A 13,206-nucleotide genomic window follows, 5' to 3' on the forward strand; every position below is an offset into this window, starting at 1 on the left:
TTTAAATGCCAATAAAAACAATGGGCTAGAGCAGGGGTGTCAAACATGTGGTCCAGGGGCCGAATCAGGCCCCCGGGGGGCTCCTATCAGGCCCCTGAGCAACTGGTTGTCATCTGCTTCCTTTTCCCTCTCTCTTGCTTCCTTCTGCATCTCAGCTTGCTTTACAAGACTTGCTCAATCGCACAGGAGCTACAGAGCAAAGCCTCTATTTTCTCCATTGGCTGAAGCTCCTCCTTCTCCTTGTCCCCTGGGGAGGGAGGGAAAGAGCCAAAGCTTCCTTTGCCCAGTTTCCTGGATTCCATGGGAGAAATACAAAGAAAGTACCTTTAAGACGAATGAGTGGTAATGTTTTAAGCATGTTTTAAGTTTAAAAAAAAATCTTTAGTTGTGTCTGTCTGTGTCCTTTAAAAACTTTATATCTCTACCTAATCTTAAATAGGTACACGGTCTCATTTATGTCAGATCTGGCCTTCATAACAAATGAATTCAACACCCCTGGAATACAATGTGCGTAACATTCTTTAACTGCATGCAATATTTCCTCTATTTATTCTCTTAAGCAACAGGTTCTGTTTGGATCTTAATCTCAAGGCACAGATGCAATCTGCTGAGCTTGCATCTGGACAGAATTCTACGTATGCCGCTCTGAATTTCCCAGAGGAAATGAAGGGTGTAAGATTAGTACACAAATGAAGTTGTGGCATATTCTGTTTCAGGGCAGCCTTTTCAGTTACAGTTAGGGCAGCGGTGGCCAACTGTAGCTCTCCAGATGTTTTTTGCCTACAACTCCTGGCTGGGGCTGATGGAAGTTGTAGGCAAAAAACATCTGGAGAGCTACCGTTGGCCACCCCTGAGTTAGGGCGTAAAGGAACTCATTCTGCCAACTAACAGGTTGTCTAACAAGGTACCTATGCAATGCAATCCTAAACAGGGTTAACACCCCTCTAAGTTTATTTCCCCCTGCTCAGGATTTCACTGATACTGCTGAAGATATAAAACAGGGGTGTCAAACATGCAGCCCGGGGGCCAAATCAGGCCCCGAGACAGCTCCTATCAGGTCCCCAAGCAACTGGCTGTCATCTGCTTCCTTCTCCCTCTCTCTTGCTTCCTTCTGCATCACAGCTTGCTTTGCAAGGCTTACTCAATGACACAGGAGCTACAGAGTAAAGCCTCTATTTTCTCCACTGGCTGAGGCTCCTCCCTTGGGGAAGGGGGGAGCTTGCTTTTCCAGGCTCTCTCACTCACACAACAGAGCTGCTGAGCCAAGCCTCTCTTCCTTCTGTTGGCTGAGGCTCCTACTGGTCCCCTGGGGAAGGAAGGGAACAGCCAGAGCTTCCTTTGCCCAGTTCCCTGGATCCCATGGGAGAGATACAAAGAAGGCACCTTTAAGACCATCAAATGCTAATGTTTAAAGCATGTTTTATTTCAAGTTTTTATTTAAAAAATTAATTGTGTTTGTCTGTATCCTTCATATCTCTGCTACCTGCATTTACTTTTTATGGCACACCTGGCCCAGCATGACAAGCTGTCATTTATGTCAGATTCAGCCCTCGTAACAAATGAGTTAGACACCCCTGATCTAAAGTATCTTCATCTAAAACTGCCCCAAATTCTCTACCTGGAGACAACCAGCACTGAACCACATGCACTGACTCCAAACTAGAGTTCCTCTTCTAAATATGTGAACAGTCCACATCTACGGTGGCTGTTATTTAGACACAGGTGTTTACTTAGAATATTTATCTACATGTCTTTCTGTCAAGCACCTCAGGATACCTAGGTAACGAAATATGTATTAATAATTTTTTAAGGAAAGAAGGTAGCAGCAGCCACATCCCCATTCACAGGATAGTACCTTTTCAGAATCTAAAACCGTGCGAAGCAACAGCAGCAGAAGAAAACAAGAGCTATGGGGAAGCCAAACCCCAGAAGCTACTGCCGTGTGAGAGAGAAAAATTGAGGCAGAAAGGTCAACTGAAATGCAGTCCTCACAGTCAAGAGGAAACAATGAAGTCAGGGAGAAAAAAAATACAGGAAATTGCAGCATAAATCCCAAAAAGGACCAGCACCTAATGCCCAGAAAATGACTCAGAAATCCTCTTCCCTTACATCTGTGGCTCGAGCACAGAAGCCAGTGCGCCGAGCTGGTGTCCATAACAAACCCCAGGGGACCTCCAAGGGTGTCATTAGCAATACTAGACAGCAGGGCCATCTCTAGTTCCTTTGCTTCAGCTACACAGACAGGCCAGGATAGCAGTATAAGGAATTAGAGCACAAAAGGGTGGGCGGGGAGTTTAAAAGCAGAAAGAATGAACATGGAAAAAGGAGGAGAGAATTATACATTATGTAAAACATGACTTCCCACATTTACATTTCCCCTTCATTACACCTAGGGAAACCTAAGTTTCACAGTGACATATTATGCAACTTTACTCAGAAGTAAATCCCAATGAGTTCCCTGGGCTTATTTCCAATTGGGCAAATGCAGGTTTAGATGGGCACCGACAATTACAAGCAAAGCTCAATTACTGCAAAAAAAATATTCTATATTTTAAACAACTTATTAAAAGTGCTTCTAAGTGCATAAATTTCATACTCGTATTTCATAGGCTGTAAAAACAGTCACAATGCATGCAGACCCGAAAAGGGTAAGAGCACATTTACACGTTAAGCACGAGCTCCAAAATTCTCACAAAAACGCTGGCATCCAGAGTGTTCTGGATAACGCCAGCATTGATGCATGATTGTGTCACCATCTCATTATTGTATAAGCGCCTGAAGTTCTTTGGGAAACAGTGTGGATACCGGTCTGCTGCTGCGCTTTTCCACCAAATCACCATGACAGCATTACACTTGAATGCTGAGCTATGAGGACTGAGCTGCGCTCTTATAGAGAAATAAACTTTTTGTGAGAATTTTGAAGCTCATGTTTACTTGCAAATGTGCTCTGCCTTTTTCAAGTCTGCATGCATTGTGACTGTTTTTACAGCATATGAAATACGAGTATGCAATTTATGCACTTTGACGCACTTTAATAAATTGTTTAAAATATGGAATTTTTTTTTTGCAGTAATCTGGCCGTGAACTTTGCTTGTGATTGTTGGTTGTGCTACACGGTCTCCTCTTGTGTAGGGATTAGATGGGCAGCCAATGGGACTGAATGCAGAATGGGCGTGACATGCACGCTCCATCTAGCTTGATTGTGGCATCATGCTTGATCAGAAACACAGTGTTCAGCTGAGAAGAGTAAGCCCTCAGAGAAATAAAATTCCCTTGATACGTACAGAAAAATTAAGCAGGAAACAAAATGAATACAAACAAAACTCACGGATTCCAGTGTTCTTTGGAAATCCTGTACAGACTGGAAAACATGATGGGAAGTATAACGTTGGAATTCTCCTCTATCAAACTCATGATGTATTCATTATTCCAATAGTACAGTGCTCTTTCAGCCACCTTGAAGGGGGGGAAAGTGTACTCTGTCATTTCCAAAATTCTGTAATGTGTCCAAGTTAAAACAAAAAACAAAAAAACACCCAGGACTTTTTTGGTAGAAAAAGCCCAGCAGGAACTCATTTGCATATTAAGCCACATCCCCTAATGGCACCATTGTTTTGCAAATGACTTTTCTGCAGAAAATGCCCGACAGGAACAGATTTGCATATTGGGCTGCACCCCCTGACACCAAGCCAGCTGGAACTGAGTTCCTGTGTGTTCCTGCTCAAAAAAAGCCCTGGCCGCGCCACAAAACAGGTACATAGGCCAGAATTTCTGCATGCTGGGCTGGGAACCTTTTAAATCTTTTTTATAAACCTGTCAGAGTATGATGAACACATGAAGCTACCTTACGCTAAATCAGATCGCTGGTCCATCAAGGAAATCCTCAGAAATTTTAAGCATTCACTAAAAGGATATCAAGGATGCTATTTATGTTTGCTGTGAACATCTGAAAATAGGTGGCAGCAGGCATGGTGCCAGTTTGGTGTAGTGGTGAAGTGTGTGGACTCTAATCTGGGAGAGCCAGTTTGATTCCCCACTCCTCCACATGCAGCTGCTGGGTGACCTTGGGCCAGTCACAGTTCTCACAGAATTGTTCTCTCAAGAGCAGAGGGTCTGCTCAAAACGGTAGCTCCTCTCCAGACTCAAGGAGAGCTCCTTCGTATTGCCTACTACCTAATCCTTAACTGGGGACGCCAAGGATCAAACCTGGGACCTTCTGCATGCCAAGTAAATGCTCCACTGCTGAGCCACAGCCCCTTCTTTTAATGTCTGAGGGACATCGTATGAGGAAAATGTGGACACTTGGAACCAGTTATAAACACTTCTAAATGGGTTAAATATCCCACTTGTCTCACTGAAAGCTACATTTTATGTGGAAGCTGAAGCACAGCCATTTGCGGACTTACTACCATCCCGTAGGGCCTGTAAAACGGAGCTGTTCCACCAGGCTTTTAGCTGAGGCAAGTGGGCGTCCTCACTTTATTCATCATACCATCTAACTGGCCTCCCTACACTGATTTACCATCCTGATTGCTGGAGATCATTTGATATTCTTGTCATTTCTGACATTTAGGACATCTATGTTCTATTTGTAAAATGCGCTACACCATCCACGCTGCTTTTATCTAATCGTTTTAAATTGTTTTACTGTTGGATTTTAACTGTTCTGCTATGTTGTAATCCGCCCAAAGCCTGTTATGAGAAAGGGTGAACGATAAATCTACGGAAAAAAAAAATTGCTTCTCTTCAGACAGAAAACATTAAGAAGAAGAGGAGGAGGAGACTGGATTTATATCCCGCCTTTCACTCAGAGCAGCTTACAACCTCTTTTCCCTTTCTCGCCCCACAAAAGACACACTGTGAGGTCGGGGAGGCTGAGAGGGCTTGGGCTGAGAACTGCTCTTGAGAACTGTGACTGGCCCAAGATCACCCAGCAGGTGCAAGTGGAGGAGTGGGGAATCAAACCGGTTCTCCCAGTTTAGAGTCCACACACTTTACCACTACACCAAACTGGCACCATGCCTGCTGCCACCTATTTTCAGATGTTCACAGCAAACATAAATAGCATCCTCAATATCCTTTTTGTGAATGCTTCAAATTTTATTTACTTATTTAGTTGCAAATACAAGCCAAGCAGTTCCTTTTCAAGCACATTTCATGGTACGTGCAGTAGCTTGCCACCATAAGAGAGCCAGTTTGGTGTAGTGGTTAAGTGTTTGGACTCTTACCTGGGAGAATTGAGTTTGATTCCCACTCCTCCACTTGCAGCTGCTGGGATGGCCTTGAGTCAGCCATAGCTCTCGCAGGAGTTGTCCTTGAAAGGGCAACTTCTATCAGAGCTCTCTCAGCCCCACCCACCTCACAGGGTGTCTGTAGTGGGGGGGAGAAGATATAGGAGACTGTAAGCTGTTCTGAGTCTCTGATTCAGAGAGAAGGGCGGGGTATAAATCTGCAGTAGTCTTCTTCTATAACACATAAAACTATGTGTTATAAATTGGAGCCAGACACCAATTTAATCATGAAGTAGAAATTCTGCGGCTCCCATACACAGCTTCAGGGGTTAAATGTAACCCACTCTACTACTTAACCGCAAGGTATTTTTTTAAAAAACTGCTATGTGATTTACAGTACTATTCTCTTTTTTGGTTTGTTTTTGCTGTGAAACATTAGCTCAGCTATCTCTTCAGAATTTTAAATACCATTCCACACGCCCTGAGTACAAATCTGTCAAGCAGGTGATTCATTCCCGTTTTCCAAGAACAACGGAAGATGAGATTCAGCAAGTCTCTCGGGGTCACTAAAGAAGTCCATGACAAATGCAAGAATTTGAACCAGGTCTCCCCCAGTCCTCCTCTGACCTTGGCTTAACCTGTGTTTCATACTGCCCCCATCTCATTTCGAAAATGCGATTCTTGTTCCCACACTTCTGGGGAAGGCTGAGGAGGCTGAAACTGTCCCTGTCCCAGAAATGCCCCTCCCCCCCAAAAAATGTGTCCCATGAAAAAACTCTCAAATTGAGAGCAAGTTTGGTGTAGTGGTTAAGTGCACGGACTCTTATCTGGGAGAACCGGGTTTGATTCCCCACTCCTCCACTTGCACCTGCTAGCATGGCCTTGGGTCAGCCATAGCTCTGGCAGAGGTTGTCCTTGAAAGGGCAGCTGCTGTGAGAGCTCTCTCAGCCCCATCCACTTCACAGGGTGTTTGTTGTGGGGGAGGAAGGTAAAGGAGATTGTGAGCCGCTCTGAGACTCATCAGAGTGGAGGGCGGGATATAAATCCAATATCATCTTCTTCTTCTTCAAATTGCATAATGGGGAGAGGTTTGTATTATGGATAAGGTGTCTTTCATCCACAAACACTGTCATCTCCGCTGCTTACTTCTTTATGGATTCTGTGTTATGCAGGAGTCGTTTTGTAGAAAAATAGGTGGGAGAGCTCATTAGCATAACTCATTAGCATATGCCACCACCCACCAGCCAAAAGCAACCTGAGGCAAGAAAGGAGAGCCCCGGGTGAGTGAGGCCTGCTTGAGCTGACTGGAGATCCAGCCAGCCCAAGCAGGCCTTGCTCACTTGGGGCTCTCCTTGGCTGCCCCCTCACAGTCGAAAGGCCAGCAAGCCACCCCCCACCCAAAATCACATAAAAAGTGGAGAAAGGGTGGCGCGGGCTTAATGAGGGCTGCTGGGGGTGTGGCAAAGCCCCTGGTGGCTGGCTGGTTGCCCGCTCTCCTAATCCAGGGATTGTTAATGCAGCTGCACCTACTATTCAATGAACAAGGTAGGTGGGGGACAAGGAGAGGGAACCCTTAGAAAGGTTCAGGAGCTGTGCTCCTGTGAGCTCCTGCTGAATTCCAGGCCTGGTGTTATGTATCCTACCAACCCCATGAAACCACGCTGGAGGCCTTCTTGCAGCCTAAGGAGCCTGCTTCCAACGAAAGTGACACTTTCAAGAAGAAGATATTGGATTTATATCCCGCCCTCCACTCCGAAGAGTCTCAGAGCGGCTCACAATCTCCTTTATCTTCCTCCCCCACAACAGACACCCTGTGAGGTAGATGAAGATATTGGATTTATATCCCGCCCTCCACTCCGAAGAGTCTCAGAGCGGCTCACAATCTCCTTTCCCTTCCTCCCCCACAACAGACACCCTGTGAGGTAGATGAAGATGTTGGATTTATATCCCGCCCTCCACTCCGAAGAGTCTCAGAGCGGCTCACAATCTCCTTTACCTTCCCCTCCCCCACAACAGACACCCTGTGAGGTAGATGAAGATATTGGATTTATATCCCGCCCTCCACTCCGAAGAGTCTCAGAGCGGCTCACAATCTCCTTTATCTTCCTCCCCCACAACAGACACCCTGTGAGGTAGATGAAGATATTGGATTTATATCCCGCCCTCCACTCCGAAGAGTCTCAGAGCGGCTCACAATCTCCTTTCCCTTCCTCCCCCACAACAGACACCCTGTGAGGTAGATGAAGATGTTGGATTTATATCCCGCCCTCCACTCCGAAGAGTCTCAGAGCGGCTCACAATCTCCTTTATCTTCCCCTCCCCCACAACAGACACCCTGTGAGGTAGATGAAGATATTGGATTTATATCCCGCCCTCCACTCCAAAGAGTCTCAGAGCGGCTCACAATCTCCTTTACCTTCCTCAATGGATCAGAAGACTCCTTAGGCTTGGTACCAACGGAAGAGACACTTTATTGGGAAGGAAGACTTCCTGGGCTAAAGGACCTTCCTCCAGCCTAAAGGAAGCTACATGCCTGTTGCACCCAGGATACACACAACCTCCATAATTTTGTTCTATATTACTGTGGCATTTTATCGCTTCTGTTGTTATTTGCCTGAAGTTGTAGATTAACTGGGTCAGAAATGTGTAAACAGGAAAAAATATACAATACTTCCTCTCCAAGACAACTTCACAGATGTCTCCACCCTGACCTGGAGAGCCAGTTTGGTGTAGTGGTTAAGCGTTTGGACTCTTATCTGGGAGAACCGGGTTTGATTCCCCACTTCTCCACTTGCAGCTGCTGGAACGGCCTTGGGTCTGCCATAGCTCTCACACAAGTTGTCCTTGAAAGGGCAGCTGCTGGGAGAGCTCTCTCAGCCCCACCCACCTCACAGGGCGTCTGTTTTTTTTGGGGGGGAGGGGGAGGTAAAGGAGATTGTGACTGCTCTGAGATTCAGAGTATAGGACGGGATATAAATCCAATATCATCAGGCTAGCCTGATCTCAGCCGATCTCAAGAAGCTAAGCAGAGTCTGTCCTGGCTGGTATTTGAATGGGAAGCCAACAAGGAAGAGGCAGGCAATGCCAAAACCACCTCCCATCCTCTCTTGCCTTGAGAACCCCACGAAGGGTCACCGTAAGTTAGCTGCAACTGGACAGCAAAAACGAATAAATAAAAATAGACGGGTTTCCAGTTTAGCATGCCATAGTACATTACAATTTGTGACACATAGCGAAGGGCTAAATCTGGGCAAACCCCCTTTTTAACGAGATTAATCCTTTCCCAGTTCTGTGGTTTCATCCCCCTCCCCCGCCGAGCAATTAGCTTTCCCCTCACTGGAATGCCGCCTGCACGTTCTTGTGTTAGCACAAGCAAGGTGCCTGGGGCGAAAAATAGGAAGCAAAGACCTGGCAGAGCGTTGTTAAAGGCTGAGCTGCTCTACTTTCCTTCCAACGATTGCCCTCTTCTCTGTTATAGGTTACCCTCCCCCTGAAGTGGCTTTAATTTTTAAGTACGGCAATGAGGCTTTTCTGTACATGCTCAGATACAACAAGTGGTCAGTCCCCTGAGCCGAGTGCAATACTGACCTGAAAGTGCGGGCTGGAGACACATTTAGCTATTTGTTTAAACAAGGGCTCTTGAATTTTGACAAACTGTGACGGTTCAATCACGTCTAATATCTCCTCCAGTTCCCCAAGGAACATGACCTAGAGAGGCAAAAGAAACGATTAAGCGTGGCGTTCTTCAAACAAGATTTTTGAAAGAAGCTTCACCTCAGCGTCTGGCGACACAAGCACAGATATAATGCACAAAAGCCACATATCAGTTGCAGAGATGACAGCTGCAATTGCCTTCCTCCTGGTTTAGCAAATAAATATTTATTTCTTAAAGGCATAAGGAGCACACAAGCTTCAGGCGCCTTGCCTTGAGGGTTGTGACAAAAACCAAACCCCTGACCTCCCAACTATTCACTTAGGAGGAAATGCAAACATTTATTTATTTATTTATTACTTTGCATTTATATCCCGCCCTCTCCGCAAGCGGACTCAGGGCAACATTTGCAACAGTTCTTAAAAACTTTCATGCTGTTAAAAACTATGCAAGTTGGGCGGCATACTTTTGTTCCAGATGACATTAAAGTGGCAGCTACTGTTTTATTCTCCCAACCATGTGCACGGTGAAGCGGCTGCTACTCAAAATCCTAGGATCAGGCTTCTGTCATACTCTTTGGTTAAAAATAAAGGACCATTGACATCTAAGGAGTCCTGGCCCCACAGGTGGACCTCCTGATGGCATCTGGGTTTTGGCCACTGTGTGACGCAGAGCGTTGGACTGGATGGGCCACTGGCTCGATCCATCATGAGATGTCAGAAAGGTGTACACATCAAAACATGCTCTGCTTCAGACACATAGCTTCTTATGTTTTCCACTGACTTTGTTTTCTGACCTAATTTCTTTTTCTCATGTTTCACTCTTGCCATGTACACAGATTTAACTCATGCTCTAGTATGAAAACTTTCAAACAAGAAAGATTGTGCACCTCTTTAGGTTGTGAGGGCAAAGAGGAAAGACAACAGCAAAGGGGAGGGACAGTGGCTCAGTGGTAGAGCAACTGCTTGGGAAGCAGAAGGTCCCAGGTTCAATCCCTGGCATCTCCAGCTAAAAAGGGTCCAGGCAAGGGGGTGTGAAAAACCTCAGCTTGAGACCCTGGAGAGCCACTGCCAGTTTGAATAGACAATACTGACTTTGATGGACCAAGGATCTGATTCAGTAGGAGGCAGCTTCATATGTTCATATGGTGGGGGTGGGGGTGGGGGGAGGTGGATTTGACACAAGACTAAAGATATCTAGGTAGACTATTATAGCCCTGACCTGGATGGCCCAGGCTGGCCCACTCTCAGAAGATTATAAGATTTCCCACTCTCAGAAGCTACACAGGGTGAGCTTTCATTAGTACTTGGACACAAGACCTCCAAGGAAGTCCAGGGTTTAAGAAGGATATAAAGAAGCTAGAACGAGTCCAGAGGAGGGCGACGATGATGGTGAGGGGTCTGGAGGCCAAGTCCTATGAGGAAAGGTTGCTGGGCATGTTTAGCCTGGCTGAGAGGTGATATGATCACCATCTTCAAGTACTTGAAGGGCTGTCATCTAGAGGATGGGGTGGACTTGTTTTCTGTGGCCCTGGAAGCTAGGACCAGAACCAATGGGTTGAAATTAAATCAAAAGAGTTTCCGGCTCAACATTACAAAGAACTTCCTGACCATTAGAGCGGTTCCTCAGTGGAAGAGGCTTCCTCGGAAGGTGGAAGTTTTAAAAAAGAGGCAAGATGGCCATCTGACAGCAATGAGGATCCTGTGAATTTAGGAGGGAGGTGTTTGTGAGTTTCCTGCATTGTGCAGGGGGTTGGACTAGATGACCCTGGAGGTCCCTTCCTATTCTATGATTCTATGGTTGCTATGCAGAGGCAGGCAATGGCAAACTACCTCTCCTTGTGTCTTGCCTACAGGGCCACCGTACGCTGGCTGTGACTTAACAGCATTTTTCATCACCGCTGATTTTTTATAACTTTACACTCTTAATTTGGACGGCTTGGGCTAGCCAGATCTGCTCAGCTAAGTAGGGTCAAGCCCTGGTTACCACTTAGATGAGAGATCACCAAGGAAGGTGAGAGCTGCAACATCAGGGGTGGCCAAACTTGCTTAATGTAAGAGCCACAAAGAATAAACGTCAGATGTTTGAGAGGAAGTGAGGGAGGAAATAAATGAGGAGGGGGAAATGGAAAGAAAGCAACTTTAACTTTAAATGCATTCTCCAAGCCACCAGCTGGCTTGACTTGGAGAAGTGACTGAAAGAGACAAGTGCCTTCTCCAAGCTGGCCAACGGGGTGGTGGGGGCTTCGAGAGCCACATAATATGTATGGAAGAGCCACATGTGGCTCTTGAGCCACAGTTTGGCCACCCCTGTGCTACGCAGAGACAAGCAATGGCAAACCCATCTCTTTTTGTTTGTTCTGACATTGAAAACTTTACAGGGTTGCCATGCAACTTGATGGGACTTTCTCCCCCCGCCACCACTGTGGCCATGCCAGGTCATACTTTCACTGGTCAGAAAGTACTTTTAATATGAAACATCTGACCAAAAATCATCCAGGGCATAGCCAGGTTCATTCTCTGGGAACTATAACATTATATAAAGCCATCATTCCACTTAACTTTCTCTGCTGTGCAACTGTATAAGCATAAGAACGCACTTATCAACATCATTACTACTGATGTTACTTCAGGCAAGGCTGGAAACATGCTGGATATTTCTGGATCGATCCTGACTGGATGCCTGAAGTCTACTTTGACGCCTCTTTGGAATAGTTCTCCCTTCTTTGGCAAGCCACGCGGCGCTTGCTTTTACACCAGCATGCACTTTTACCCGTCAAACGCACAAAAGACTGCCCTGCGGCTGCCTTGGTAGCTGCTGATACTTAATACTTGGCAAACAGAGGGTGCTTAATTTTTTACGGCGCTTTTGCGTCATCGCAAGGATATCAGATAGGTCACTATTATTCCTACCGCAGCAGGCAGGGAACTGAACTCGAGAGGCAGAGGCGTGTCGGTTGGGAAAGTTCACAACGAGGCCGGGCTCTGCCTTCCAACAGCAAGCACGACTGGAACCCAAGAAGCTAGGGCTAAGCACTGTCTTGCGACTCACCTCTTTCTGACTGCAGGTTTTCGGCCAGAATTTCATTAAACCTCTAATGACCTAAATTGAAAAAAGAGAAGTTCAGATAATGACTTAGGTACAAGAACGCTCTGCAAAATAAAATGCAAAGTAGACAATAAATATGTGTACTTACAGGCTCTGTGAGTGAAGGGTCTTTCTCCAGAAACTGCACTATGCAATAAGCCAACTGCAAACAGAAGGGGAGGGGGGGTGGAATGTGAATTAATACATTTCATGGAAATAATAAATGGAAGAAATCAAAATATTAATCAGTCAAGAGAGAAAGAGAGATCTCCAGTGAAAAAGAGAGAAAGAGTGCACTGTTTGACCAAACGGTAGATACCAAAAGTTAAGAATGCTACAAATCCAGAATACAGCAGCCAGTTCAGACCTGACACCAGGTTCCGGTAGACATGGCAGCCTACAGTTCCATCTGACACAGGACAATCTCCCCTTCCTTTACAGCAATTTTAAAAATATATATATTTAGCCCTAACAATTCTCCTCACCGCTGGCCTCTAGAGGGACAAGGCATTTCTCTAAACAGTGTGTGTGCCCAAGCTTTGTGACCGTATGCGCTTCCTTCTCAACAACAAACTTCCTAACATTAAGAGACACATGAAACCAAGCCTCACCAAATGTAATTACACATGATGGAAAGGCCACACCCCTTCTTTCCTAGGCTGCATTCTCTTTCTCTTCCACCCCAAAAGACTAGAGTGCTGAACTAAAATGTTTTAGTATTGGCGATCTATTTAAAAAAAAAAGGGGGGGGACGACCAATCCAGCCTCCTGTGATACAAACTACATAAGCTAATGAGCATATCTAGTTACTAAATGCTAGCTTGGAGATAAAGGTAGATCACCTTGCAGGAAAGCTAATAGCATATGAGAGGTAGGAAGGAATACAGAGTAAGGGGGAGAGAAGGCGGAACATAAAAACGGAGAAAAAGAGGTAAAAGGTATGAAATAAAGAAAAAGCGTCAAGGAAGGGAAAAGGATTTCGGCAAGATCAGAGCCTATAGACAATGCTGCTTCTCCCTCAGAGGCAGGAACAAAACTGGACTGGGTCATTCCGAAGGCACTAACAGGAAGTGGAAAAAAGTTTTTCCTGCCTCCCTGATGGAACGATGGAATAACCCAAGGAGATGCCTTCTGCCTCAAAGGGAGAACTGCCTTATACTGAACATATGAACATATGAAGCTGCCTTCTACTGAATCAGACCCTTGGTCCATCAAAGTCAGTATTGTCTTCTCAGA

At 45.6% G+C, this 13,206-nt stretch overlaps 1 protein-coding gene across 6 annotated transcripts in view; it reads right to left on the reverse strand.

Annotated features, from left to right (window-relative positions):
- PPP2R5E (protein phosphatase 2 regulatory subunit B'epsilon) overlaps nucleotides 1-13,206 on the reverse strand; it is a 144,170-nt gene that overhangs the window by 12,476 nt on the left and 118,488 nt on the right. For all 6 annotated transcript variants that reach the window (XM_060263336.1, XM_060263339.1, XM_060263335.1 and 3 more), the window contains exons 9-12: nucleotides 12,080-12,133; nucleotides 11,935-11,985; nucleotides 8,820-8,939; nucleotides 3,329-3,456 (exon numbers count right to left, since the gene is read on the reverse strand). In XM_060263336.1, coding sequence (XP_060119319.1) covers nucleotides 3,329-3,456; nucleotides 8,820-8,939; nucleotides 11,935-11,985; nucleotides 12,080-12,133 — 353 coding nt within the window. The remainder of the gene's footprint in view (nucleotides 1-3,328; nucleotides 3,457-8,819; nucleotides 8,940-11,934; nucleotides 11,986-12,079; nucleotides 12,134-13,206) is intronic.

Source organism: Heteronotia binoei, chromosome 21 (genome assembly GCF_032191835.1).
Source record: "Heteronotia binoei isolate CCM8104 ecotype False Entrance Well chromosome 21, APGP_CSIRO_Hbin_v1, whole genome shotgun sequence".
In the NCBI taxonomy this organism is placed as follows: Eukaryota; Metazoa; Chordata; class Lepidosauria; order Squamata; family Gekkonidae; genus Heteronotia; species Heteronotia binoei.